The sequence below is a fragment of the Kockovaella imperatae genome, assembly GCF_002102565.1.
Source record: "Kockovaella imperatae strain NRRL Y-17943 chromosome Unknown BD324scaffold_9, whole genome shotgun sequence".
Taxonomy (NCBI): Eukaryota; Fungi; Basidiomycota; class Tremellomycetes; order Tremellales; family Cuniculitremaceae; genus Kockovaella; species Kockovaella imperatae.
This window is the reverse complement of record NW_019028949.1, coordinates 707,415-734,107: the sequence shown is the minus strand read 5'-3', so window position 1 is coordinate 734,107 and position 26,693 is coordinate 707,415. Positions and strand designations below refer to the sequence as shown.

Genomic DNA, 26,693 nt, shown 5'->3' with positions numbered 1-26,693 from the left:
CTTGTGCCTGGTGCCTGATGAAAAGGTAGTTGTTCCCCCCAGGTTGTAGTAAATGACGTCGGCGAATTCGAATTTGTACGTGTTCCCAACAATTCTTCAATGTCTACGCCATCCACCGATTGAGTCTGTCTAGCTGGACTGAGCGGGGATCCAGTGCTTTTTCTTGAGCAGCACATCATGGCAAGTCTTGTGCTTCCCGCTCATGAGTCTAGCTGACCATCCTCCTCGCAGTCTGCAGGCACAGCGACCCTTGCTAAACAGCTTCGGCAGACACAGTCCGCTCCTAATCAAAGGACGACACCTGGACGAGATGTCAAGATTCACATGGCGCTGCCAACCGCTTCGGCCATGCTGCTAGGTCTGGCATTACGTGGAGGGGGATGGGTCGTACGTTGGACAAGCTCAGGTGCCGCCATCTTGAGCATCATGATCTTGTTTGGGTCTGCCAACGGGTACCGTGTCTTGCCCTTTGTCCCTTTGTACGCTTTACTCGCTACATTCAACTTGGCCTACTCGATCGCAGCTACCTCTTGGATCCTCTGGTGGCTTTTTGCCATCATGTGCTATCCTACCATCTTGGTCGTCTCGGTTCTCCAGTTTGATTTCATGGCGACTTTCTTGAGGAGATCACTCCGATTCGTTCTCAAAGAGCTATCGTTCGTCAAAGACATGGTGGCTTTATTCAACGTACCGGGCCTAGCGATAGATGTGGACGTAGTCGGTCTCATGGCCATTCGAGGCTTGACATTACAGTTGTCCAGTCTGACAGTCATCGCTCATGATGTCGAAGTGGGGATCAAACTCACAGACGAATTGGAAATTTCCATCGTGACGGATCGAGTGGAAATTCACCTACTACGAGACATCATCATCGGAGACTGTTATGCCAACGTCAAAGAAGGTACAGAGAGAAGCCTTCACAAAGTCCTAGATGAAAAAGCTGTCCGACCTCATCTACATCGAAATGCCTCGGACGCCACGGAAGAGGTGCTCAAACCGATCCGACAGATGAAAGCCCTATCACCCGAAGACTCTCACGCCGACGAGTTCCAAAAGATGATCGATTGGATCGAAGAAACGGGCATGATTGAACAGTCTCGTCGGGCCGTTCTAGCATCTGTGGAGGTACGCGCGAGATCCAACGACGAAGATCTGGTCAATGTTGACAAGATCAAGGAACTTCGCGCGGCCATATGTTCAAAAATGCAAGCGGGTCAAACCGTTCCTCATCCACCTTCGACGTCGATCAAAGTCAGTACGCTGAAACAGATGATGCCGCCTAAAATCGAACACTATCTCATGCGAATGCCTCTGTTGCTTCGACTCTTACTCAACCCTATCGCTTATCTCCATCCTGTCAAAGTGTCTTCCATCACTGCTGCAGGATCCGGTCGACATATCGCCAAAATGCTCGATCAATTCGTCTTCAAGGGGCGTACGGGAGAGGACGGAGAATTGGGCAGACTGTACAAACGGATCAACGAGTGGTTGTGCGACGCCAATTTCATCGTGGAACTCGTCGATATCTCTGGTCTCGCCTCGGTCCCCATCATCACATCTTACGATATCATGGCGTTGCTTCAAGTTGAGGACATTGTCGCTTCCCGCATGATTGACAAGAAGGAAGAATCTGAACAAGTGTGTAGGTTCGGAGGCGGCGATGCGTCCTTCCTCGTCCCTTCCTATCTCTTACCTCACCATCAACATTTACTTCCTCGGAAAGCCACGCGGGCCCAGGAGGCCGACCTTATCCGAGCTGTGGATACGGCCGACGACAAGCTCGACAAGGTCATCGCTGAAGGAGCCCTGGAGCAAGCGGAAAACGACGAGACCAACGTCAAGATGAGTGCACATATAAGTCTACCTGTGGCTTTCTCTCAAGACGTTTTGGACTTTATCGCCGCACTCGTCAAGGCTAGTAAGCTGGTCGAGATGGAGTCCGAGATGGAAGGTGTCCACGGTCTGAAAGTCATCTCGAAAGGTCTGAAAGAGAGTATCAAAAAGACCACGGTGGAGAGTATCGTTAATGATTCTTGGATCGCTAAAATGGTAGGCAAGATTACCAAAAAATTGGAAGAGGCCAAGGGGGATATAGGCTACAGTGGAAATATCCCGGTTCAATTGAAAAAGTACAGGTTACCGGATAACGATCCATTGATGAAGAAGATCTTGCCTTAGGACAGAGAGGCCTAGTATAGATAGGGTATGGAATGTCCTTGTTGGGGGTTTGGAGACTACTGTATGCATGTACTTACGCTTTGATAGGTGACGTCAAAACGGGTGAGCCCGGGTGGGAAAGGTTCAGATTCCCCTCTCCGCCCTTTTTATTCTAGGGTAATGTTGGCTTCCGATGCTATGAGCGCGCGCGATCTCTTGAGTCTTGGCGCAGAGCTATATCTGGGATCCGAAGTTGGCAGCAAGAGAAGCAGAGCGCATGACCAGTGTGGCGTCTACAGCAGATCTCGGGTGAGAGCTTAAAAAGGTTCGACAAACGGTTTCTTTTCGGGGGTGGTGGTGGAGCGTCTCCAGTATTAGGCTGATTGAATGTGTGCGGATTGGGAAGTGAGCGACTGAGGGGTGGATGGGATGTGTCGAGCTGAGACAACGTTGAGCTGATCATGCCTCCTGCATGAGTCATCAAGAAGAGCACATCCCGCCTTGAGCCACCACAGCCCTTTTGCCCACCGATCATTTTCCATCGGAGATGTGCGATAGCTGGGATTGCGTAATATACACGTCTCTCTCTCTCCACCGCCACCGAAGTCTGGACCATGGGCCCAAAAAAAATACACCGCTATGCTCCCAGGAAGAAGGAGGCAAATGCACTGCAAAACCTACTAACGGGCGGTGGCAGAAAGGGGAATGTTGGCGAAATGGGCATTCAAGCCATGAATGCGGTGACTGGCATGGCATGGCATGGCGCTCTCGGGAGAGTGAGAGAGAGATGTGATGAGTCACCGAAGTATAGGTGCTATTAGACTATAATAATAATCATTGCCCTTCCATCTCTTCGATCCATCGATCGTCTTGGAGGAGGAGGCTGCTGACATCTTATACGGCGACAATAGCTATAACAAAAGCGACAGACTGGGGGGCGGATCGAGAAGCTGAAACGCCAGGGCCAAAGAAGAATTATTAATCTTTTTAAAGGGGAAAAGAAATTTATTCTTATTATTCTATCCACCCAAAAGAAAGAAAAAGGCTATACAGAGGAACAGCAGCAGCAGCAGCAGCAGCACAGGATAACCAAGCTAAGCTGGCATCAAGCAGCGGCAGCAGCAGCAGCAGCGGCAGCGGCCGGCCAGCCAGCCAAACCCAGCGACCCTTCATCTCCATCAATCATCCATCACCCAACCAACCAATCGATCATATCAACAATGGATAGAAGTATATCAATAGACCATGGCGGCATCGGAAAGATGGTGAGCTTTTTTCCCATCTCATGTGGGTCAAACGCGCGGGGGATTCGTGCCGCCGCCTGCGGCTGCTTGCTGTGCCGAAACACGAGAGGGAGGGGGGGGGGGGGGGTTTCTAGCTACCAGTCTCCTGGAACTGTCAACTGTAGCGAGACAGACAGACAACGGGGGCGATGATGACACTGCATTGTGATCTGTCGCCGTTCTCGTCTTCGTCGTCGTGAACGACCAAAAGTCTATTGTCGCGTCGAAACGTGAACAGGAAGGACTTTGGTTGGCCCTTTTTCTTCTCTTTCTGAGCGAAACGATTGAAAGGGGGCCGCAAAGGGGTTCGAGATACCAGAAAAAAAAAGAGGAAGGCCAGTCGCTCGCCTCAGACGTCCAAGGAGACAAAGAGGTCGTCAACGACGAGTGCTTCTTGGAGACTTTGGACAGAAAGTGGTCTTCGTGTATATATATATCTCCATACACTCGCCAGCAACCTCCCCCATCCCTCTATTTTCGCACTGCATCTTTGATAGATTTTCAGTGTGTGTCCTCTGATCCCTCGCACGGACCCAGCGACGAACACAAAGATCCCAATCGGCTGACACCTCTGTTCCTCCCCTCCGCCACGCACACACACAGTCGTCGTGATGCTGTCTGTACCGTCTCACATTGCCTCACCCATCCTTCACCATCGTCACCAGAGTGCTGGACCACTCTCACCTGTACGATTATTCCATTCTGCCACTGTTACAGCAACTGCAACTGGGACCAAGCGACATTATCATCATCACCTAGACGATAAAGCGAGCCAAGCGCGCTTGGAAACGCACTATCGACCAGCCAAGAGACCTCGTTTCAGCCCAATCATCACCACCAAAGGCGTATCTGGACAACGGAGTGAGGGATCAGCGACGACCGTTTCTACTACGTCGCTGCTGCTGCCTTTGGACGGTCCCCCGACGTCTCCTGGACAATCACAACGATCATCAGTATTACCCCTTGAACGCAAGGACCCACAATCCAGCAAGATGTCCACACTACCTTCCACCTTCTCATCGTCACCTTTCCCTGTACCACCACGTTCACCCCTAACGTCTCGTCCTCGACCTACACTCGACACTGCTTTGGAAATCATTGACCAGCCCGTCAAGGTCACGCGGTCTCCGGAATCCGTCTCGTCGAGTCCCATTGATTCCGAGATGCCTCCTTCGGCTTCACCTCGAAAATCCCATTCATCCCCTTCGCAACACCTTCCACCATTCTTGACCATGAAGCGATCAAATCCAAAGCGGCTCTCACTCTCGCTCTTCGTCCCTCCCACTACATCCCCCGTATCTTCCCTCGGTGACATGTCTGTCCATTCTACCGAAACCACGCCTTTCACGCCAGGCCCACCAAAAACACCGGCACTTGCCATGTCCACCATGACCCTAGGTCGAGCGACCAAGTCATCAAAGTCTGGTCGACCGTCATTGCTTAGCTTGATCACACGTGAAGAATTGGCGGGTAGCGATAACCTGCCAACCCCTGGTGGTGTCAGACCTCTTGTATCGAGACCAAAGAGGACACGAGCGCAGAGCGATACGACGGGCAACGTGATCCCCACGCCTGCTGGATTCAGATCTGCTCAACCCACACTCCTCTCCTTCCCCGTCATCAATGAGTTGGACTCTGGCTCACTTACCGATGCCACGGCCTACTTTACATCCACCGACCAATCCTCATCTCCAGGTTCATCATCCTTGTCCTCGCTTGGCTGTTCATCCTCCACTGCCTCGTCCTCTTCCTCCCCACCCCTGTGTCTCGACTCTTTCGCACCGATCGACAGGTTTCCTATGCGATCAAACGAGCCTTATGCCGATGGTCCGGTTGAAATCCTCCCTGGCATCTTTCTCGGTTCTGAAGAATCGACATATGACCTTTCTTGGGCCAGACATAGTCGTCGAGTCAGAATTTTGAATGTCGCTTTGGAGATAGACGATCCCTTTGTCGGATCACACAGTCTCAAGGGAAAGGAGAAGCAAGGTGACAAGTGGCGTCTCGCTTCCTATAATCGGGAGGACGGTCTTGACATTGATTATTGTCACCTGTCCTGGTCGCATGGAGAAGAAAGACTGGCAGAAATGCCTGCATGCGCCATGCTTGACGACTTGTTGAGGGATGACGCTGAGGAGCATGACATCGCCTCTTGGACTTTTTGGCACGCCATTCGATGGATTGAATCCGCTCGAAGGAATGATATCCCTGTCCTGATACAGTGAGTCATCTACACTAGGCTGTGCTGACTTTTCAGCTGTCAATGTGGCGTATCTCGATCTGCAACGCTCACCATCGCCTACCTCATGACGCTCGCCGCTGCTGGGCTACTACCACAATCGCTCGGACACCTCAAATGTATGCAAGATGTATACGATATGGTCAAGACCAAATCACCTTCCATAGGACCTAATGTCCAGTGAGTGTCTATTGTACCTCCCGTAGGACAGTTCGATCGCTGACTGGATCTAGACTTGTATTCCAGCTCGTCGAGTATGGACGTAACCTCACCACTCTCCTATCAGCGCACTATGCACAGAGCGACCCGCGCCCCATCGCTACCTCGTTCCCGACAGCCGAAGACGTCGCCATGTCTGAAGCTGAATGGGCTAGAAAACGGAGAGAATTTGAAGATTCCGAGTCGGAAGAACGCTCGGTCGTCGAAGCGCACTCCCCAAACGCCGTCGCTATGAACGATGCTCGCACTGCCAACTGGTGTTGCGTCTTGGGAAGTCCTATGAGCTCTGAAGAAGCTGGAGATGAAGCTAGACGATGGGATGATGCAATGGTTCAGAGACGGCTGGCGAGATCAGAAGCATGTCTCCTTGGAGCTTGAGAGGGGCAGGACCTCGTCTAGACGGTAAGAAGCGGCGAGATCGCTGGTGGCTCCTCCTCGGCTGTTGCTTGTACCCAGCATGGCTGGTATGTAGTGTCTGTCATTTTGGGCTCTCTTCATGTATAATGAATTGTCTTTCGTTTTCTGTCAACACATCCCTCGGCAAGCCGTCCATGGTCGAGACGGAGGTCACAAGGGACGGATGAGAGCTCTGTCCCGGCGCATGGCTGGTAGTGTCTGACATTTTGGGCTCTCTTCATGTATAATGGATTGTCTTTCGTCTTCTGTCAGCATACCCCTCGGCAAGCCGTCCATGGTCGAGACGGATGTCACAAGGGACGGACGAGAGCTCTGTCCCGGCGCATGGCTGGTATGTAGTGTCTGTCATTTTGGGCTCTCTTCATGTATAATGGATTGTCTTTCGTTTTCTGTCAACACATCCCTCGGCAAGCCGTCCATGGTCGAGACGGATGTCACAAGGGACGGATGAGAGCTCTGTCCCGGCGCATGGCTGGTATGTAGTGTCTGTCATTTTGGGCTCTCTTCATGTATAATGGATTTTCTTTCGTCTTCTGTCAGCATACCCCTCGGCAAGCCGTCCATGGTCGAGAGCTCTGTCCCCAACGTGGACTGTTTTGGCCAGGTCTAGAGAACAATAAGCACCATACTCGATGGCAGGGACCGTAGGACCAAGCGAGATCGATGCATTTCTTCCCCTCCACTGTGACAAGGGTGAACCGTCTCGTCAGATATGTAGGTTGAAGCTTTCGATAACGCACTCCAGGTCTTGAAAAAGAGGATGAAGAGCTGGACCTGTCAGGTGACTAGGGACGTATACCTCCATCTCACATGTCCTTTGTAGGGAGAGGAGATCTGTGACCATGAGCCGGTTACAATCTATTCCGGGCGCCGAACGGTTCATCGGTGAAGCCTTGCCCGAAACAAGCACGAAAGAATGCAATGAGGTCCCAACATAAATTAAAAAGAAGACGACGCTACTGTCCGTTCTCATAGCCTTGCATACGTTCCATCGTTTCTCCAAGACTGTCAATATCACCCATGGGAGGCTTGCGACCGCTTTGAATGGCAGTTGCCAAGCGGTAGCGTACACCCCAGCCGATTCGAGGTCTTGAGGCTGTTAACTTGGCGGGAACAGCACGTAAAGATCCTATGTATGATGTCAGGCTAACCTGGAGTATTATGGACGGCATCCCACCATCGGCGAAAGATCGCCACCCTCTTGGTCGTTGTAGTTGGTGTAGCTCCCCGTGAACATGTAAGTGCCAATAGAGCCGCTTGTTTGGTCGCCATAAAACGCAGGCTGAAGGTAGATACCGGCTGGACTCGTCCCTTCCGGATTCGTCCAGTAGGCTGAGAGCAAGCCTGATTGAGTATCGACACTCCACTACATGGAGAATCAAGATACGTACAAATGAAATGGCTCAGCTCACGATGTATGACTCGGCTGCCCAGGTCGCAGGGCTATTACTTATACTGGTATCGGCGGGATATGCGTTAGGTTGACCTGCTTGATCGCAGTATGCGATAACAGTTCTACTGAATGGTGAGTGAGTCAAAGTTTGGTCCGAGAGCTAGTCTCCCTTCCTCACGTAAAAGATGTCAGATCCATTGTGTTGTCTTCGGTGTCGATTTCAGGCTCAGTAGCTGTCATACATAGATACTGTGTGACTGAACCCCCCACGACCTCGAGCAGTTGGACCCCCGAGGTTGTTGTATCAAAACTGACTTGAATCGCTTCAGTAATGTCCTGTCAGGGCGAGAATGCAGGTCAACAAAGAAGGAGACGTTCACGGTCGTCACTCACCTGCGTTGTTGTTGACGCAGTAGCGGAGTTCCCAGTTATGGCACTTAGGTAGCCAAATGAATTTGCAGGTGGTGCTCCATAACTCCTCTTTTGAGCACGTTCCATTATCGAGCTACGTTTCACTGGGGACGCATTCGGTGCTGGTCCTCCAGCTGGTACAGCGACTATAGGCATAGTCGCTCTGAACCCGGGATGAGATGATCGTCAAATGACACTTTGTAAGCTCACGCGAAGGTGTTGCTGCCACGACGAGCCATTCGACGAGGGGAAGGTTTCAACAAGGGTAATCCAGCTGCGAGGCATTCTGCGTTCGTATGACATTCCTGCTTGACGGTCCGCGAAACAGCGTTATGGGAGGATCGTTCGACCATCGCCAGGGAGAAAGGTGTCGCTTGGACTTGCACGGCCAAGAGAAGCACTTGGACAAGTGCTACCCAATACCAGAATCTGGTAGACATCTTCAGCGGTGGAGAAGCAAAAAGCGAAGATCAGCGGAAAGAAATCAGTGGTAGTATCATGGAGTAATCGTGCTTCATTCTCTTGTATATTGGTTCGCAAGGATGTTTGGCGATGCGGTCATTGACAGCAAGAAGGGCAGGTCCCCCGACATTGCCAGTGGCGTTTGCGAGGTTCTAACAACCAATGACGCCGTCAAATCATCACTGTCCGAGTAGCCTTCCGACAACAAGGCCGGCCAAATCGGACACCCCCAGGAAATCTCCTTCACATGCTTGCGTGCCTTGAGAAATTTCAGCAATTGCTTTTGTGCGCTCCATCACTTGAGCCTTTGAGATAGATGATATGGTCTGTTAGACGCGGTACGGTATTTGGAGCGAAAAAAAAACACAAAGTGGCGCTCGAATGTGGCACCCCTGGTGAAGGGTAGCATGGAAGGGAGATCATATTCATTATATGCGATAAGTCAACCAACTAGAAGCAATGAGGCGTCTGACCGTGCTGAAAGTTTGGTCCTAGGCAGACCTCGCGAAGCCTGTATCCATCACGACGATCCTCTAGCCACTTTCGGGAAACCATACGAAAAAATGCTGGCGACGGGATCAACTTAGTCGAGTGGACGAGTACTGTAGAATGAGAACTCACGCCCTCAGAAAAGTAAGGAAGCTCCTCTGTGAAATCAGCTGGTGCACCTGTAAGGTACCACGAAGAACCACTTGGATCGTTGTTATTGTACATGATGCCGAGCGGAGCAGACGCAGGAGATGTTCCAGCTGGATTGGTCCAAGTCGCTGTAATCAGTCCGGTGTTTGAGTCGACAGACCACTGCGAAGTCTTATCAGACCGAGTCTATCCAAAAGGGGGGCGTTTTTTGAACTCACGACTGCGGCCTCAGCTGCGGTATTTCCACGGGCGCTCGTTTGATCAGAGGGTGAAGAGTTTGGAAGCCCAGGTGACGCGCATTCCGTGAGACGAACGTCGCTGAGAAGCAAGCCCCGTCAATGTGTATCAAGCTCATCACTTTAATCCGCGGGTACCTACTTGGTTGATGACGAAGACATTGTAGTGTCTGCAGTGTCCTGTTCGTCATCGTCACTGGCGAGACAGAGGTATTTGACGACTCCGCCGTCCGTTAGCTCCAAATTCTGCGTGGTGCTGATTAAGGTGGAATCGTAAGTGACGTAGAGCGCTTCCGATGGGTCCTGCATTGTTAGAAGGTAATAAGTTTAGGGTTCCTGGAAGACTAGAGGAGAGTTACCTACATCGGTTGTTCCAATCAGTTCACCCAGAGTGGCAACGCCAGCTTTGACGTATCCCAGACTTTCCGCAGGCGGCGCTCCATATGCCCTCTCTGCAATTTTGCCACGATGTGCCAAGATGGATCGTCTTTTGACCGCTTGAGGATTAGGACCAGGTGATCCAGCAGGGTAAGCTACGACCGGGAATGTAACCCTTGGACGGAGTAAGCAAGGTTGATCAAGCGATGCAAGATCCTTACACGCTGCCCGACCCTCCAGCCCGGTGGACCAGTCGACGTGGGGAAGGTTTTAATAGGGGCAATCCGGCGGCCAAACACTCGGCATTGGTGTGACATTCCGTCTTGACGGTTCTTGTGACATCTTCATGCTGGTTCAAAATTGGTGAAGCATGGATTGATACGGCGGAACACAGAAGCTGAAGGACGCAAAGCCAGTACGTGGTTCTGTTGAACATCTTGAGGGTAGTCAGTCGACGGGTGTATCAATACAATGGGGAGCTGAACGGCAACCACAACATTATATACCTTCAGACGGATACATCTCCCCGCAAAAGATGGCTAGACAGAGTTTTGTTTGTTGATCTGCACGACAACCCCGTGTGGGGGAATGTCATCACCCTTGGTGATGGTCATTGGCTCCGCCCGCTCCGAACTGCCTGATAGGCTATGTAGATTTTCGGAAAGGGTACGTCAGCTGTGCCGACCAGGTACGCTGTTAATGCTCGACAGGCACGAGCGCCACCATCTTCTAAAAAAAATCTCTTGGCATGTTGATATGTCTTGACGGTTGATCCAGCGGTACAAAAGTCTGCACGTGGAGCCATGTCAAGCAGGTACTCCCAGTCTACTCATTTCAAGATCTTCGCCTGGAACTTTTGCAAGACTATTCCATTCATGAGACGTCCCCATCCGGACAGCAATCATGTATGTCAGTCACACCGAGAAAATCAATATAACACTTGAAAACCTGAAAACTGCGGAAAACAAAGTCGCACTAATGCTTGAGCTGACTGTGTCTCAGTTTTCCTGGGGGAACACAGCGTACAGTTGCTAAATAGATGGTCAGCGAAGGCTCTTCGGGTTGAAGAGATCCGGCCGTGAACTAACGAGCTCTTGGTAGTCGGACTCATAAGCGGAGTCGAACTGGTCTACAGAATACACCCAAAACATGTCCGTGTTCCCGTTCGATGAGGCTTCTGGATCGTTCACAGGAAGCAAATAGGTGGTCTGGGGCACGGCTCCGTTCGGATTGGTCCAAAGGAACGAGATTAAGCCCGTGTCTGAATCCACCGAGAACTAGAGGAGTGAGGTCAGATTGGATTGACAAGTGACGAAACTCACAATAAATGCCTCTGCCGCATCGTTGTTTCTCAAGTTTGTCTGAGTTTGCGCCGACGTGCCCGGCTGACCACCATTTTGGCAAAGAGTGAGTGCAGTTGCTCTATTTGTGGATTAGCGGATGGAGTACGCTCGGGATTGGACTGATGACAAACCCGTATTCGTTGGCCGGGCCCATGGTGTTATCTACATCATCGTCATCCTCACCGACTCCATCATTCAGGCACAGGTATTGAGTTGCAGAATTGTACTGAGTTTCCAGATTTTGCGGGCCAGAAACTGTATGATCATAGGTTATGTAGAGTGCTTGGGTAGGATCCTTGACGGATGAAGACGTGGCCTCGATCAGGATTTCGCCAATGGGCAAACGAAATGACTCACCTGGGTCATCGCTCCATAAGTGTCCTCTCCGGAGGTAAGAGCTGCCAAGTAACCGAGACTGTTCGACGGAGGGGCCCCATAGGTTCTCTTTGACATGGCGGCTCGCTCCATGATACTGGAACGTCTGACCAGTGTTGGGTTTGGCCCTGGAGTACCAGAAACTACAGCAACAACAGGATACGTGACGCTGAAACAGGAATCAGAGTACTCTCGGAACAGTCTCAGGATCCACTCACATGTTTCCGGATGAGCGACGCTGAAGAGCACTTCGACGAGGTGAGGGTTTCAATAGAGGAAGGCCAGCCGCGAGGCACTCGGCGTTGGTGTGGCATTCGGCAGGTGAAGTCCTGGACACTTCATAGGGGGCCGCGAAAGCCGGTGCAGCGAGCAGTAAGACCTGGATAAGGGCCACCATCGCCCAACTTCTGTGAAGCATTTTTTTTGGGGGGAGGGGGGAGGAAAGATGGGATGTGGTGATGAGTGAATAGACGAGATGGTTCTTTCAAGAGAAGGGCTATGCTCCTCTTATAGTTGGCACCTGTACCATCTCGCCAAGTCCATGGCTGAGTGGCTAGACAATGGAAGTGTTTGCTTGAACGTTAACCGACGCCACGAACATTCATGATCACCCGAAGAGCCAGCTCATGAACATCGTCGATCCTTCTCTGAGGTTAAGTCATCCGTTGCCAGTCGTGCCTCATGCCGCCTGTGGTGATATGCACGATTCGAGTGAGCTCCTGTCGGCATCGCTCAATGTACGAGTCATGTCACATACACACAAGGAAACTCTTTCGGTGCCACATTCCTGCCGGACAGGCGTCAACATGACCGAAAACTTTATCGGACTCGCCAAGATCAGCCGATTGTAACATCTCAAGCCGAACCATCTGATCGCTCGGTAAAATCCACGTGGCAACAAGGTCAACAATCGGGAGTCGACTCTGCCACATTCAGCTTTCCGTCGGAACACACGGGACTGCCGACTTGTCGATGTTGATCACCTCGTCAACACCAAACGCCGGATTCAGGCCTCGGTGCTGATCTGTGTACAAATCAAATGGGTACTTTACACCCGTATAAACGTCTTCACGACGGGATTGAAGGCGCGTTGTATGACAGTCGAAAGGTTTGGGGTATCCGATTATGAGCCCATTTTCCAGAATGTGCTGTTCCTCGTTGAGTCGTGTTCCTCGGACACCTTGTGATCAGCTGATAGTGCGTGGATCGCTCTCAGACCAACAAGATAAGCTGGAGGTTTGACTTGGTTCTGACAAACTTTGGAATGTTTCCTTTCCAACATTGATTCGTGATGATGGACCTTCAAGGTCAGTCTGCTCACTATAGCGACCCTCATTCTGAGCATCATCGTCACTTCCCCTACCCTTCAGAGTGCCTCCCTCGGCTCCACCTCAGTCCCGGTGTCACGTCAGTATAGCTCCTCTCTGCACTCCAAACGCTCAAGTAATACGACGAATTAGTCCAGGTTCACCGTGTCGACTCCAGATGTCGTACTAGGCGTTCCTCCAGCTCAGGTCCGGGCATACACTGGAAACTTCTGCGACACGTCTCATGTGGACGAAGAGATCATTGTGAGCTTGTGTCAGTAGCGCTGATGCTATGAATGAACCCGACTGGAACCTGCAATCAACCGGGCAAAGTCCGCAATGTCCCGCTTCTTGATCGCACTCCTAGGCACCGCCGTCAATTATGTACATGACCTGTTGACCGTCACTGAAGATGGACTCGATACCAAACTCACCTGGAAGGTGCCTGCCTTCCGAGAACTAGCGCTCTCGCTTATCAGGCTGGGTTACCGACGCTTGCTTCTAGAAGTGGTCACTACTGTTCATGGCTCCTCAGTAGCCGATGCTGATGCTCGCTCTTATGATATCTGAGGGACTCGGTATCAGTTCTGAGTGGAGCCGATGTCCGGAGGCGGAAGCGCCGCAAGATCGTTAGTCCTGCGACTCGTTAAAGTATAGGCACGTGTACATGTACATGATTGGGCCTGGTCCCAAACCTCGCCATTGGAGCGTCAGACAGCAAAGTGACCTGAGCTCATAACGAAGGGATGATGCGAATCTAGGCGAAAGTCACTCAGTTGCAACCATGCACACCCGTGGCCACGATGATCACATCGTTAACGGGGTTCATACAGCGACTGAGAGCGACTTGGACCAGGTGCCGACCTCTGTCTCATCAATCTGAGGTGTCTTCATCCCCGACAAGCAGTCGCGGCTGAATTATGGTATCAGGATGGCTTTGAGCCGGAATCACTCATCGTTGCTGAGCCCGATCTTCTCGCCGGTCCAAAGGATGAGATGCTTGCCGTCCGATCCCTTGCAGACCTCTTTGGCTACTCGTCCTGACTCGCAGATTTCGTGACAGGTTCATCGATCCGCCATGCCCCTCACTGTAGCGCCTTGTCCTGTCTTGCTGGTGCCACATCCCACATGGGCGTCGCACGTCCATCTTGAGCCGCTCAAATCAATTCGCATCTGTTCAAGCTCCCGTCCTTCTTTTCCTACATATTCATACATCGAGGCGTCACTCTACATAGGTCTCCACTCAGAAGCTCACTCAACAGCCGGGGAACTACCCGAGCCTATCCAAGTCATGCAAGTCACCCGCTGACTCTCCCATGCCGTCTCGTTGAACGATGTGTTCTACCCTGTCTCTCATCATTCAACCCCAAGATATTGACAAACAACCACAATCTCGTCAGACTCCTTCTGTCTTTGACTCTGATTTGCTAACATATATCGACGACTTTGTCACTCACCGGTTACAGAGTAGCATTCCATAAGATGTCGGTCAACACCTCCCAGAATCTCCCCCAAATCGTCATCCTCACCGTCCCAATTCCCTCGCTAATCCTGCTCGCCCTCTTGACCTTGTACCATCTCACACCTCTGCTGTCTCTCCTGCCGAACCTCCATCTTCTCCCTCTGATTCATCGCCTATCAAACATTGTCCCCCACCCAAAGAGGCGAAACCTTCCAAGAGAGTTCTTCAATCTTCCTCCTAGACCTGGCTCACCCCCTGCATTGAACGACGTATATCTCATCAGCATCCGAGGCAAAGTCGTCCTGGTCCTTTTGATCCATGCCGTAGTCTCTCTGACATGTGGCTGGGCGTATCTGGCATCCACGTCAGAGTCTTCTGGCATCAACGCTTCAGGCGGTTCCTGGTGGAAATCGCTCCTTGCTGCTCTCGCTGTGTTGCCTCTGCCTTCTATCGTTCTCGCCCTATCCGTCTACACTGTCCGAAGCGGCATTACGCACGAGTCTATCTTCCGTCGGGTCTTCGTGCTCTCAGCGGGGATCACAGTGATCGCGAGCGCCGTGACGGCTGGCCTTTATGCTCATTCGGGCCTCGCCCTTCTTTCTATCACGTCCATCCTCATCGGCAGCATACTCCTGATCTCCTTCGCAGACGTAGTGCAGGGGAGCAAGACCAGGAGCTCGGCTGGCAATATCCGACTACCAACATCTCCTCAGCCCGGCAGTCCCGATATACTCAGAGTAATGAGAGACGGAGAAAGCTGGCTGACGTCGCCATGTGAGTTCAGCACAGGGTTGAGCACTGACATTCAGCTCAAGCATCCACGATAGATGTCTCAGCATTCTCCTTTTCGCCCTCAACCACGACTCCGAATCACGGACGCTCAGAACACGTTGGACACCTCGTACAAGGTTCGCCCAAATCTTGGCTCACCAGTCCCTCTGCAACCCCGTCGACCATTCCATCATGGGAGTACTCGCCCTCGATTGCGAGCCCTGATCCAGCCAAGATCCGCCCTAGCTCGCCTCGAAGCCCATCTCCCGTTGTCGACCTGGAACGACAGCTACCTGGGGCGCCAATCAATCGTCACCTTGAGCGAGCCAAGGCATCTCAGGCCACTACCGCTGGCAACACGACTCACACCCACACGACGCTGAGCGGAACACCAGGCACGATCTTGCAATCACCTGCTGGGAGTATCATTGCCGCTTACGAGCCCGATCCGCGTCGACCCCAACCTAGAGGATTTGAAAGTCTCACTTCATACCCAGTCTCACCAGCTCAACTTCAAGGTCTCGACATGTCGCCGTCAAACTTTGGCAATACCACCTTTTCTGCACTCGGAAGTCGGATCAGTCTGGCTACTCAGGCTGCTCGTTCCGGCGATGACATTGCAATCATAACCGAAGAACGCCGCTCAGTCTCTGGAAATGGATCCACTTGGACTCTAGACTCTTATCACTCCGCTTCAGAAACGCCATTCGTGGAGCCGAGGACCCCGGTCCGCTCTTCACGAGCTGACAATCACCGAGCTCCTCCTCCCCCTCCACTACCCACAGACCTCCCGTTGCCTCCGACTCCAACAGCTTCGGGTAGCAGAAGTCCGACTGCCACAGTGTGGGAAGGCAAGGAGTCGGCAGAGTTCTTGCTGAGTGACAGTCAATGGGTACAGATCGACCGCAACAGCGACGGCATTGATGGGTGGACCAAAGAAAGCCAAGGAGCCGGCTTACTGGCTGTGGTGACGACTTGTCTGATTTACGTGAGACATGACGAAAAGCCACGCTAACGGTTCAGAGCCTGACAGCACCGATTCTGATTACTGGTCTGGTCAGGTGGACGCAAATCCTATTTCTCATCGCTCTACTTATCCCCGCCCCGATGCTCCTACTGGCCTCCTACATGCTCCGGTATCGACCTCTGCCCACATATCGAGAAAGGAGGAAGAAAGAGTCGACCAGGTCGGAATCCACGCACAAGTCATTGGCTCTCATGTCTGACTCCAAGTTGTCGCTGCCCCTATCCATTTCCCCCAAGCTCACACCTCAAAAGGGAGACCGGTCTACTGCAGCCACCGCCAGATGGTCCCATTTTCTCGAGACAAAGCCATCAATATCCAACTTTGGCTACAACAGGCCTCGACCGCATACTGTCCTCGGTGGCGCTACACACATCCAGCTTGATGCTACTGACATCGCTGAGCAGGACCGTCTCACCAAGCGCGCGATGGCTCGTCGATCCACCGATGTTTGGCTGGAAAGTGGACATGCTATCCAGGGCGGCTCTCGGCTGTCCCGGGTGGGGGAGATGCTCAAGCCGGTGCCTGCCATGCGCATATTGGATGTCCCTGTAGAGCGACCACAGCAAAAGAAGATCATCCAGCTCCGAGGTGGCATAGTGTCCATGCTGTCAAACCGCCTCAGCGATCACGCTCCGGCAACGTCTGAGAGCGTAGAACACTGGGCAAACTTTGGCCATGGACGCGTTCCTGACAGCCCTGTCACCATCCAGATCACTTCACCGGACAAGCGTGATGTAAGGCGTGCCAGCCGCGCAACAGTGCAGTCCATGGGGAGTGAGGACTTGGAGCACTCTGGCGAAATGGAAGGATGCTCTCTCCCGTCGGCTGAGATTCACCACGCGACACGAGGGAGGATGAGTGCCGGACCTACAGTAGTGCTTGGGAAACAAGACCAAGGGGAGTCATATGAAATGGACTGGTTGACGGCGGGCGTCTTGCCAAAGTGAGCGGCAAGACGATCCTGTCGAACTTGCTGACTGTTCTTCAGCCTGGTGCCTCGTCTCAAAATTGGCTCTGAAATTAAGATCGCCCCAGCATCAAGTCTAAGCAAAGAGGTCGCGCGGTTCGATACCGACTTCAGCCCGGCGAAAGGCAGCATCATCCACCATGAGGTAGACTCTTCCATGGGTACTGGCGGTACTTTCACGCCGAGCAAATCACATGGTCGCAGTACCAGCATCGACTTTTCTTCCCCCGGCCAGGCTGGTCCCATGCAATCTACTCCGCATGGAAACATTCGCAACAGGAATCTCAAGCACAAGCCGAGCTTTTCCTTACCGTCAATTCACCCAGCAGACTTTGACGATGTTAGAAGGAGTTTTGTAGACTGTGGCCAATTGGATTACGACGATACCGGCATCGACCTTCCTCCTTTCCCTGCTCAACTGATTCGCCGAGATCTCAGCACTGTGCCAGAGCGCGACGAGTCGAATGAATCAAGCCGTATGCGACAGACCCTTTATGACTTGGGTGATGCTATTCTTGCGCTTTCCTCTTCACCCGGAGCTACAATGGGTCATGGCGACTCCTCCATGACATCGACAGCCTCGAATCTGCGTCGTGCTCGAGGTCTGGGCGACCTTGCCCCCATCATCGTGAATGCCTCGAATATTGGTGACTTTTCTGTGCGAGAAGATAGCAGCAAAGACGACTCGCTCGCTCGTGATGAAGATGGTATGGCAGAGGAGATGGAGAGAGTAATGGCTATGGACACGCCGACTCGAGCTGAATTTGTCCAGTCGCCTCCGCCCTCATCCTACGCGTCGTCCTTGGCCTCAAGATCTGATTCCCGTGCTAGTCACCGAACGAACCATATCGGAGAAGCGATCCCTCCCGTGCCGAAAGTCGACTGGAGATATTCTACCCCCGGACAGTCTTCGGCAGAAGAGCAGTTCGCCGATGCAGACGACGATGTGCCTCCTGTGCCTCGTACATTATCTGACATCTCCACGCCTCAGATGACGGAGCTGAACCAATCGGTGGACAACATCGGGGTCGCTCTCGGCGGAGTCACCTACGCACATCCCCATCCCCCGCCTCTATACCCTATTTCGCACCAGGCTAGTCTGAACTCGCTCAACCAAGGTCTAGTTCAGGCTCCGCCAGTTCACCCTCCTGTTGTGATGTCTCAAGCGCTAAGGACGAAAAACTCGAGCGAGACAATGCGATCGGACATGACTGGTACCACTGGTACTACGGACGGAACACCATACCGTATCTGGGAGGTGGAGGGCGAGCCTTTCAAGCCCTCGCGGCAGGAATTGATGATGGTAAAGACACTCAAGGAGAGGCGAGAAGCCACTCGACGGTCGGCTCTGATTCGGATAGAAGATGTGGCTGTTGCGCCGGAGAGCGGGCGTGTGGACTCGCCTCTGAAGTCGCCCGTCGGACGACCCCAGCCTCTGCAACAACTCAGTGGACGACAAGAAAATCAAGCTGTCCTTCCCGCACCCCGTGCAGCGAAATCAAAGCGAGTCGCTGCCTTACGTGAAGATTGCCTACCCAAAGGCTCGACTGATAGTGACGCCGTGGTTGCCAGATTGTCGTCTGGCACGAGTGGCTGCCGCAAAGCAAGAGTTGGAAAGAAGGGGAGCAAGATGTCATCTGGATCAGGTGTAGCCCCGCTCAGAGCGTGATCTGCAAGCAGCATGGTAGAGGGTCCAAATTATGTTTATAATACATATCATATGATTGATGCCACGTTTAACGAGTTCGACAAGACTAGAAAGGATGCGCCTTGGCTCGTAAATGTATCATGATGGACAAGCAGCTTTTCCGTCTTTCTATCAATACGATCAGAGGAGAGACATCTCGAAGGGGATTGCCTCTTGCCCCAGAACGCTGCGCACGGTCAAGGAATGCAGGGTCATCACTCGTCTGGTAATTGACCGAGATAATCTGCTCTGATGGTGCCAATTGCAAACTGAACCTTATGTCAGCTTGAACCTTCAAAGAGAGAGAGATCTGCAGCTCACAATATCATTGGCTTCGACTCTGCAGCCCACAATCTGGATTCGAACTTTCGTATCCTTTGTGATGGTCTCGTCAGTTGAGGATGATCGATAACATGGTGGGGAAGCGTTCGGGTCGAATTTCATATCGGCGTGAACGAGCTGTTGACGTATCAGCTCGGTTTCGAAAGCAAAGACAGCGAGGCAGCAGGGAGAGGGATGAGGTATCAGAAGTTTGATCGATCAATTACTACAAGATCTTCCCAGCATAATCAGCAGCTCCCAAAAGAGAGAATCTGTTGTCCCTATGCTAAACAATCATCACGAGAGGGGGTGGAGTGGATTGGAGGAGTGATTTGCGGTCAGAAACTGTGCTCACATGAGACGAGACGAAGACCTGTAGCGGTCCGACCATTGCGAAGAAACCCATCTGGTTCGAGTCAGTGGACGCCAGATCCATGGCTCAAACCTCCACTCACCTTGTTGACATTAGCGACTTTGCCATCGACGACTTCGCCTTTGAATGGCTTCATAACGACAGCAGTATACGTGCATCTGAATCTCGCTTGGCCCGTGGATGGTAATATCTTGCCCTCCCCGGTAGAGATGATCTGGACGACTGATATTATGTATCTGTAACATAGTGAGCATAGAACAATCCCAGAGGGAGAGCAGACAGACTCACCCATGTTTACCACTACATGTCCCTTCCACATCCTCGTACAGCTTCTTCCGGATGTAATCTTCGAGCTGAGCACCGAAATACGAGGGATGAAGTAAGATCGTGTGCGAGAGCTGACGCTATTAAGGGGCGAAGCGTGACAGGCGGGCGACAGCAGTTGAACGTATATTGACACGTAGACATGAGGGTCAAGCAGCAAAGGACACGAAAGAACATTGCGTCAGCTCGCATTGAAGCGGCCAGGTTTCGCAGTGATACGAACGAGGAAGAACATCCTGAAAGTGTCTGATCCAAACAATCAAGTTTCTCAGTGTCCTTCAGAGCCTTTTTCTCGATATAGCTGGCCGCCTTAACGTCGACTCCAACCTCTCAGGAGAGCTTTGAAGCACCTCCGTCCCCGAGCTCCTCGCTTTCACCTCCCAAGCCCCTTCAGAACCACGATGAGTGGATCTCTCTCTGGCGTTTCCTCGAGAAGTGTTTTGGGCTTTTGCGGGAGTGAGATCTGCAGCGAGTGGGGTCTGAGATCGAGCAGAGCTCCAATATCCTCCCAGTACCCTCTCTCAACCTATCTATCGCATCGAACGAGTCGAAAACAGAGTAGAAGAGGGGGCGTGGGCGTGTTGACGACCGAATGGAAAAGTTCGAAAGGGGCGAACAGCGTCGAGGATTCTTATCAAAATTTAGTGACGTGGCAAACTCAATCTCTCGGATCCGAATTCAGAATTTTGAGCAAAAGCATGTCCAGCAGAGTCTCTCTATGACTCTTACAACCATCATGTCCGAAGATCACAAGGATTTTGAGACCAGTCCTGTGGCTGAAACATCCAAGAAGGGCAGAAGCCATAACGAAGAGAACCAAAAGTAAGCTTATAGCCTACGTGCCAGCTGCTCACCCAACTCAGCTCTACTCTTTTCGTCTCCTCTCTTCCCTATAACGCAACAACCACCGATCTACTGACGCATTTCTCTTTCATCGGTCCCGTACGGCATGGATTCGTAGCGACAGATAAGACAAGCGGGAAAAGCAAAGGAGTCGGATATGTCACTTTTTCTTTGCGGGAGGACGCGGAACGAGCGATTGAAGAGTTGGATGGAGGGGCATTTGGAGACAAGGGCAGAAAACTGAGAGTCTCGTGGGCAGACAGAAGAGTGAGGGTGATCAATTCTTCGCGCTCACCATTCTAGCCTGCTCAAGATGAGAGATCCTCTCGACCGGTCAAGAAACCCAAGGTCGAACCCGTCGACACCACAGAAGCCCCGGTCGATCCCAATGCAACGCGTACACTGGTGATCACCGGTCTGCCTGCGGATCTGACGAAGGCTGTATTGTGGAAGAGAATCCGAAAGGTGCATGAGCAAGCCGAAGTCACCTTCCCTGTCGACGGACGACCTGAGACTGGTGCGAGTCACACTTGCGCAAGCAGCTTACCCATTTAGCGTATGTGCTCATGCCGACTCTCGGAGAGGCTCTGAAAGCCGTCCCAAAGCTTCATGGGCATACATACAAGGGTGCAGTGCTATCTTGCGTCCTCAAACGGAAGCTGGACAAAGCAGGTACCACCAAGGATGGCAAAGGAGCAAGCCATGCGGGAAGATTGATTGTGCGGAACCTGGCTTGGGATGTGGGTTTGGAGCCCATGCAGGTCCGAATTGAGCTTACCATCATCAAGACCACTGTCCAGGACCTTCAGCGGACGTTCCTGCCCTACGGTCCTATCCATTCCATCGATCTGCCTACTCTGCCGTCCAAACTGCCCAGCACTTCTGCCAAGCCTGCTCCGCCCCGAGCAAGAGGCTTCGCCTTCGTATGGTTCATGGACAGGAAGCATGCCGAAAAGGCCATGACAGGTGTCAATGGTAAGGCCATTCAGCGTGCAGGGGGATCAAAGTCCAAAAAGGTTACTGCGGAGGAGGACCGCAAGGTGGCTGTGGATTGGGCCTTGAGCAAAGACAAGTGGGAGAAGTCTCAGAATACCCCTGGAGATGTAAAAATTGAGGAGGAGACTGAGGACTCTGATGCCGTTTCAGGCAGCAGTGTAGAGGGGGAAGAGCCTGGAAACGACTCAAATGCGAGCGAGGACAATGTAGATGTCAAGGAAGAGGCGGATGCGGAGGGTGGAGAGGACGATCTGGAGGATGTGGACGAGGAGAAGCCTGTCAAGCCCTTATTACCGGCTGTCGATGTTGGCTCTACACTCTTCATTCGGAATCTGTCGTTCGAAGCGACCGAGCCAGAGCTCTCAGATCTGTGGGTCTTTGTCACTCCAGCATCCACTGACGATATTAGTTTTCGTTCTTTCGGGCCTCTGCGCTATGCTCGAATCACCATGGACAAATTGACGGGTCGATCTCGTGGAACTGGTTTCGTTTGCTATTGGAAGAAAGAAAGCGCAGACGCGGCCATTGCTGAATCCGAGCGAGTCGCTCAGGAGACCGGAGCAAATGCCCAGCCGGTAAGCAGTTCAATGCAGACATAATCTGATACGGGCCAGCTTGGAGGAAAGAATCCGTTCGCCCTTCCGTCAGTTCTTACTGTCGATCCATCTTCATCTCTTGCCAATCGGTTGGTCCTGCATGGTCGGACCCTGGAAGTCGGTCGAGCAGTCACTCGTGAGGAAGCGGGGCAGATGAAGGAGGATGGAGAGCGAGCCCGCAATGCGGGTGACAAGCGAAATACTTACCTTATGCGAGAAGGAGGTGAGCGCAATGCTTCTTGCCTAATCTTACGCCTCCTCAGTGGTCTTTCCTAACTCTCCCGCCGCTGCGACTCTCCCTGAAGCGGAAGTTGAGAAGCGTCAGGCATCTTTCAATGCTCGACGGACGCTCTTGCGGTCTAACCCTTCTCTCTACATCTCTAAGACTCGTCTATCCATTCGCCAGCTTCCACTCTTTGCGACAGATCGTACGCTGAAACGCTTGGCAATTCATGCTGTTCGTGCATTTGACGAAGAGGTAAAGGCCGGCACACGAGATGGTCTCTCAAGGGCCGAGGAGCTGGACTCGACCCTCTCCCCTGCAATCGCAGCGCGGAAAGACAAGTCAAAGGGCAAAGGAAAGCAACGTGGCGAGCGAGAGACTGCCGTCATCCAGTCCAAGGTTGTCAGGCAGAGCGAAAAGCTCGACCCGCTCTCTGGTCAAGGCCGATCGAAAGGCTATGGGTTTCTAGAAATGAGATCTCACCACGATGCTCTCAAGGTTTTGAGATGGGCCAACAATAATCGCGAGGTCGGTCAGCTGTTCAGCGTGTGGCATAAGGAAGAGATGGCGGATTGGCTTGAAAAGTGCAAAAAGGGCCTCGAGGTTGCGAGAGGGAAGAAGGACGAGCAGCAGATAGAGGAGCTCGAGGGGAGACTGAAGCGATTGGACCATAGACTTGGGGAGAAGGATGTCAAAGATGGAGGCATGCGTGGTGGAAAGACCTTATTGATCGAATTCAGTATCGAGAATGTTCAGGTGAGTTGGATTGGACAGTGCAGCGCTGAGCGGTCTAAGGTCGTCAAACGCCGAGTGGACAAGATCGCCGCCGTCCGCAGCGGAGACTTCGTCCCGAAATCCATGCGAGAAGACAAGAAGAGAAAGGCCGAGGAGTCTGGCGACGAGGCTGAGCCACGTCAGACTAAGTCGGTGAAGCGATCCAAGGGAGACAAGGGTAAAGACCGCAAAGGTTCAAGAAAAGCGTCTCGCCCCGTCGAGAATGACGAGCCGGCAGCACCTGTGGAAGGTGAGAAGCGGGGCTTGGAAAAGCTGGGCAAACAGCTAGGCAGCCTGATTGGACGCAAGAGGAAGATGCGCAAGGGCGGAAAGTAGGCCGTGTCATGTGTCCCATTGATATGTGCAATATGTACTGCTTGCATAGTACGTGTACAAAGTATACTGCATCTGAGCAATCCCGTCACCGCACATTGGTACCTCCAAACCCAGTAGCGCGGCGCATCTCTCTAGGCTGACTCGGTCCCACTCCCCTATCTTCATCCTCCTCCCATAATGACCGTCTCGGTCGCTGTCTGACCTGAGCTGGAGGCCGTGGTGCCTGAGCACCCGTACTTCGTCCAGCGAGGTACCCCGCCAGACCACCAGCTGCGAGTCCTGTCCATAATCCCATACCTCCTCCTCGAGATGCCTCTGGATCCTTGGTATACGGAGGAGGTGGTGGACCGCCGCCCGAAGGACCAGGGTTGAAACCTGGTCCTGGTCCACCTGAACCCCAGCCATGATGATGATGTCCGTGCCCGTGCCCGGGACCGTCGCTCGGAGGGAAGAATGACGAGAGGCTAGGAAGTGAGTGACGGGGGAAGAATCGATTGAATATGGATCGGAAAAGGGTGTATAGGAGAACAAAGGTGACGGCATAAAAGAGGACCTTGAAGAGCTTGTCGATTATGCGCTCTGTGTATATCGTCAGGAAGTATATCAAGAAAGTCGACTGGAGTTTCATGCCCACGACTTGCCTGTCGAGGACGGTACAGAAGGTGACGAATCGTACAAGCCAGGATTCGATTGATACAGGTTGTACTCGAGCGCACAAGAACCTGCCATCATCAGCGCACCTCGGGAGTACTGTAATGGAAGAGGACGTACCCGGGGTGATAAATCTATCTCCTGGCTTTGACCATCCCTCACAAGACACTTCTATTTTGCCAAACCGAAATCCATTCGGCATGTCAGCATCGCACTGAGGAATCAGCTCGATTGATTGAATGATAGACTGTTGAGACCTTGGACTTACCCTCCATTGCGTGCTCCCCGTGTCATCCTCACCCATATTGGTGCACTGTACGATCTCCGGCTGGAACACTTTACATGCTTTACCGATGCATGTGAGCTGCGCTGCAAGCGTTAGGGGACCTGGCGAAGAACTGAGAGCTCACGTAGAGGCTCTGTTCGCCGGGCCACTGTCTGAGCTCCGGCATGAAAGAGCACAGTCTTGACGTCTTTCAGAAGTACTTTACTTCGTACCATGGCTGCTCGTTGGGTGGGCCACCAAGGGACCAAGTACAGGTTTGTCTAGTTCATATATACCTCGTCTCAACATTTCGGGCCTCCAGCTCAGCATTCGACGTGGCAACTCTAAAACGCTTACGTCACGCGTGGCAGCAGCAACCGGAGGCATTTCATATGGGCACGGTCTAGGAGGCGATACAGACCTGGTCACGAGGCATTCTATCACCCGAGCAGCTTCTCAGGCCCACTTCCCAAGCACACTCATAGCTACGAGACCGGCAAAAAAGGCAGCCAAAGCGGAGACTACCTTGAACAATCCCGCTCGTCTCAGCGGTCCATTGACGAAATCTTCCGCGAGGAGGTTGAAAGCAGTGTACAACTGTCGAGGTCAATGATGAGGTAGAGGGCATTGCTCACCAAGATCCCGGCTGAAATTGAGTTGAGTATGCCTACTGAGAGTAGAGAGGCTTTACCGTTTTGAGAGAATGACCCCCGGACGCCGATACCTATCCCGATGCCACTGAAGATTAGCCGAGTAGAGGGTTTGAGGACTCACAGTGGGGTGATGATCTTGAACGAATTCAGCCTAAGATCTCTATTTCACACGGTACAACTCACTGTGAACGCCAGGCCCATACTCAATGTCTTCCACTTGGACAGCCAAGACAATAGGGCTATCCTTACACCTAGTGCCGAGCCCTCGAAGAACTGATGAAAGACAATGACGATGAGCAGCGTGGTCCACCCGTCCCCACTACTGGCGCCCTGAAAGTTAATGTGGTCGTTGAAGCTTCGCTTACCAATGTCACTCCGATCATAATGGAATGGAATATGATTCCGGCCTCCAACAGCAGAGTTTGCCAACTCCGTTCAGCAGCGAGCGCAGCATCAAAGTGATGGCCATGGCCAATGCCATGATTGGCAGGTGGGAGGATCTCCGTCTTGTCGATCCCAGGGAGCTGCGGAGTATCTTCCATCCCTGACGAGTGCATGTATCGTCTACCAACGAGATCCAACATGAACGTCAGGACTGCAGCGGCCATCGCGATGGCCGGAGCGGTGGATTCGAACAGGAGATCCCCGACGCACTCATTGGCGAACATGACAAAGCCGTGGTATAGTAGATGCTGAGCAGATTAGTTGCGGACAAGGCGTACGGAGCCTCACGATAAAAGCCGTAGACATGATGATGCCAGATCCAAAGTGTCTCGCGAGGAAGAACACGTTGCCCCAGATTCCCGTCTCTCTGCCAAATCTGGCGCCGGACTCAAGGTCGAGCTCTGACCCATCGTTCCCCTTTCGAAACCAGAAAGTCAGGATAGGAATGAGGACGCCGAGACCGGATGTAATGAGGACGATAAAGATAGAGCCGATGTGAAGTGGCATGTGGTAGTCCTCAAGAAGGACTACACCACATGCTAGCTGCTCAGCAGAACAATCGCCATGTGTGTGACCGACTATACAATCAGTCCATCAATCCGTCATCCTTCGCATTCACCGTGGATGATACACTCTCCCAACTCATCTGCTTGATGAGCTGGATCCGCCTCCTCCGGAGATTCAAAGCAGTCCCAGTGGATTTCATGCCAGACGCAGTTCGAGCTTTGGGTTGAACTCGCGATGGAAGGATGACCTATCGTTGGCGTGCCGTCCGAATGATCCTCGTCGCAGTGGTAATGATCTCCGTGAAGGACACAGCTGGAGCTCTCTGTCGGAGGTGGAGATATGCTCGTTGAGCTGGCGCTGTTGGGAGACGCGTTGGACGTGCCAGTGCTCTGGACTCTACTGCTGACCACTGTCTGTCTAGCAGCTGCACAGCTCCAATCTCCATCACGAATGAGACATCCGATCGATTCCGTTGGTGCTGGTCCAAGCGAAGTCGCAATGGGATTGAACGGCACAGGCACCAGCTGAGCTTGAATACCAGAGGAGGATAGAAGAGTGAAAAACAGGACTTGAGAAGCCTTGACCATCTGCGGCAGCGTGTCTTGGAACGTTGG

At 52.5% G+C, this 26,693-nt stretch overlaps 11 protein-coding genes across 11 annotated transcripts; 4 read left to right on the top strand and 7 right to left on the bottom strand.

Moving 5' to 3' along the window:
• The first annotated feature begins 72 nt into the window (after positions 1 to 72).
• BD324DRAFT_630401 (hypothetical protein) lies at positions 73 to 2,228 on the top strand. Its single transcript, XM_022016325.1, has one exon. The coding sequence runs from the start codon at positions 325 to 327 to the stop codon at positions 2,176 to 2,178; it is 1,854 nt and encodes a 617-aa protein (XP_021870283.1). The 5' UTR covers positions 73 to 324; the 3' UTR covers positions 2,179 to 2,228.
• Positions 2,229 to 3,272, bottom strand: BD324DRAFT_630400 (hypothetical protein). Its single transcript, XM_022016324.1, has one exon. The coding sequence runs from the start codon at positions 2,771 to 2,773 to the stop codon at positions 2,354 to 2,356; it is 420 nt and encodes a 139-aa protein (XP_021870282.1). The 5' UTR covers positions 2,774 to 3,272; the 3' UTR covers positions 2,229 to 2,353.
• A 1,160-nt stretch (positions 3,273 to 4,432) lies between these two features.
• BD324DRAFT_652053 (protein-tyrosine phosphatase-like protein) lies at positions 4,433 to 6,276 on the top strand (the record flags this gene model as incomplete). Its single annotated transcript, XM_022018431.1, has 3 exons — positions 4,433 to 5,661; positions 5,698 to 5,859; positions 5,913 to 6,276. The coding sequence occupies 3 exons, from the start codon at positions 4,433 to 4,435 to the stop codon at positions 6,274 to 6,276; spliced, it is 1,755 nt and encodes a 584-aa protein (XP_021870281.1).
• Positions 6,277 to 7,214: 938 nt separating this feature from the next.
• BD324DRAFT_630381 (hypothetical protein) lies at positions 7,215 to 8,897 on the bottom strand. Its single transcript, XM_022016323.1, has 6 exons — positions 8,330 to 8,897; positions 8,102 to 8,282; positions 7,887 to 8,044; positions 7,728 to 7,833; positions 7,493 to 7,681; positions 7,215 to 7,444 (listed from the first exon to the last, which is right to left on the bottom strand). Exons 1-6 carry the CDS (start codon positions 8,557 to 8,559, stop codon positions 7,415 to 7,417), a joined length of 894 nt encoding a protein of 297 aa, XP_021870280.1. The 5' UTR covers positions 8,560 to 8,897; the 3' UTR covers positions 7,215 to 7,414.
• Positions 8,898 to 9,047: 150 nt separating this feature from the next.
• On the bottom strand, positions 9,048 to 10,348 carry BD324DRAFT_630374 (hypothetical protein). Its single transcript, XM_022016322.1, has 6 exons — positions 10,056 to 10,348; positions 9,820 to 10,009; positions 9,599 to 9,759; positions 9,439 to 9,538; positions 9,203 to 9,382; positions 9,048 to 9,147 (listed from the first exon to the last, which is right to left on the bottom strand). Exons 1-6 carry the CDS (start codon positions 10,268 to 10,270, stop codon positions 9,115 to 9,117), a joined length of 879 nt encoding a protein of 292 aa, XP_021870279.1. The 5' UTR covers positions 10,271 to 10,348; the 3' UTR covers positions 9,048 to 9,114.
• Positions 10,349 to 10,832: 484 nt separating this feature from the next.
• On the bottom strand, positions 10,833 to 11,949 carry BD324DRAFT_682279 (hypothetical protein; the record flags this gene model as incomplete). Its single annotated transcript, XM_022019144.1, has 6 exons — positions 10,833 to 10,865; positions 10,923 to 11,111; positions 11,157 to 11,256; positions 11,309 to 11,493; positions 11,535 to 11,721; positions 11,771 to 11,949. The coding sequence occupies 6 exons, from the start codon at positions 11,947 to 11,949 to the stop codon at positions 10,833 to 10,835; spliced, it is 873 nt and encodes a 290-aa protein (XP_021870278.1).
• A 4,159-nt stretch (positions 11,950 to 16,108) lies between these two features.
• BD324DRAFT_527089 (hypothetical protein) lies at positions 16,109 to 17,154 on the top strand. The gene has a single exon (XM_022013000.1). It carries the CDS (start codon positions 16,200 to 16,202, stop codon positions 17,064 to 17,066), a length of 867 nt encoding a protein of 288 aa, XP_021870277.1. The 5' UTR covers positions 16,109 to 16,199; the 3' UTR covers positions 17,067 to 17,154.
• A 1,644-nt stretch (positions 17,155 to 18,798) lies between these two features.
• Positions 18,799 to 20,380, bottom strand: BD324DRAFT_630368 (RNA polymerase Rpb7). Its single transcript, XM_022016321.1, has 6 exons — positions 20,015 to 20,380; positions 19,756 to 19,871; positions 19,550 to 19,703; positions 19,450 to 19,500; positions 19,095 to 19,232; positions 18,799 to 19,042 (listed from the first exon to the last, which is right to left on the bottom strand). Exons 1-6 carry the CDS (start codon positions 20,024 to 20,026, stop codon positions 18,989 to 18,991), a joined length of 525 nt encoding a protein of 174 aa, XP_021870276.1. The 5' UTR covers positions 20,027 to 20,380; the 3' UTR covers positions 18,799 to 18,988.
• Positions 20,381 to 20,521: 141 nt separating this feature from the next.
• On the top strand, positions 20,522 to 23,590 carry BD324DRAFT_630367 (hypothetical protein). The gene is made up of 9 exons (XM_022016320.1): positions 20,522 to 20,613; positions 20,655 to 20,901; positions 20,938 to 21,151; positions 21,190 to 21,374; positions 21,423 to 22,000; positions 22,040 to 22,205; positions 22,245 to 22,449; positions 22,490 to 23,205; positions 23,245 to 23,590. Exons 1-9 carry the CDS (start codon positions 20,528 to 20,530, stop codon positions 23,557 to 23,559), a joined length of 2,712 nt encoding a protein of 903 aa, XP_021870275.1. The 5' UTR covers positions 20,522 to 20,527; the 3' UTR covers positions 23,560 to 23,590.
• Positions 23,591 to 23,601: 11 nt separating this feature from the next.
• Positions 23,602 to 24,806, bottom strand: BD324DRAFT_526643 (hypothetical protein). Its single transcript, XM_022012999.1, has 5 exons — positions 24,621 to 24,806; positions 24,479 to 24,579; positions 24,331 to 24,424; positions 24,201 to 24,281; positions 23,602 to 24,138 (listed from the first exon to the last, which is right to left on the bottom strand). Exons 1-5 carry the CDS (start codon positions 24,709 to 24,711, stop codon positions 23,645 to 23,647), a joined length of 861 nt encoding a protein of 286 aa, XP_021870274.1. The 5' UTR covers positions 24,712 to 24,806; the 3' UTR covers positions 23,602 to 23,644.
• A 125-nt stretch (positions 24,807 to 24,931) lies between these two features.
• BD324DRAFT_581562 (ZIP zinc transporter-domain-containing protein) lies at positions 24,932 to 26,666 on the bottom strand (the record flags this gene model as incomplete). Its single annotated transcript, XM_022013512.1, has 6 exons — positions 24,932 to 25,072; positions 25,111 to 25,213; positions 25,298 to 25,458; positions 25,494 to 25,820; positions 25,861 to 26,150; positions 26,192 to 26,666. The coding sequence occupies 6 exons, from the start codon at positions 26,664 to 26,666 to the stop codon at positions 24,932 to 24,934; spliced, it is 1,497 nt and encodes a 498-aa protein (XP_021870273.1).
• Between the last annotated feature and the right edge of the window lie 27 nt (positions 26,667 to 26,693).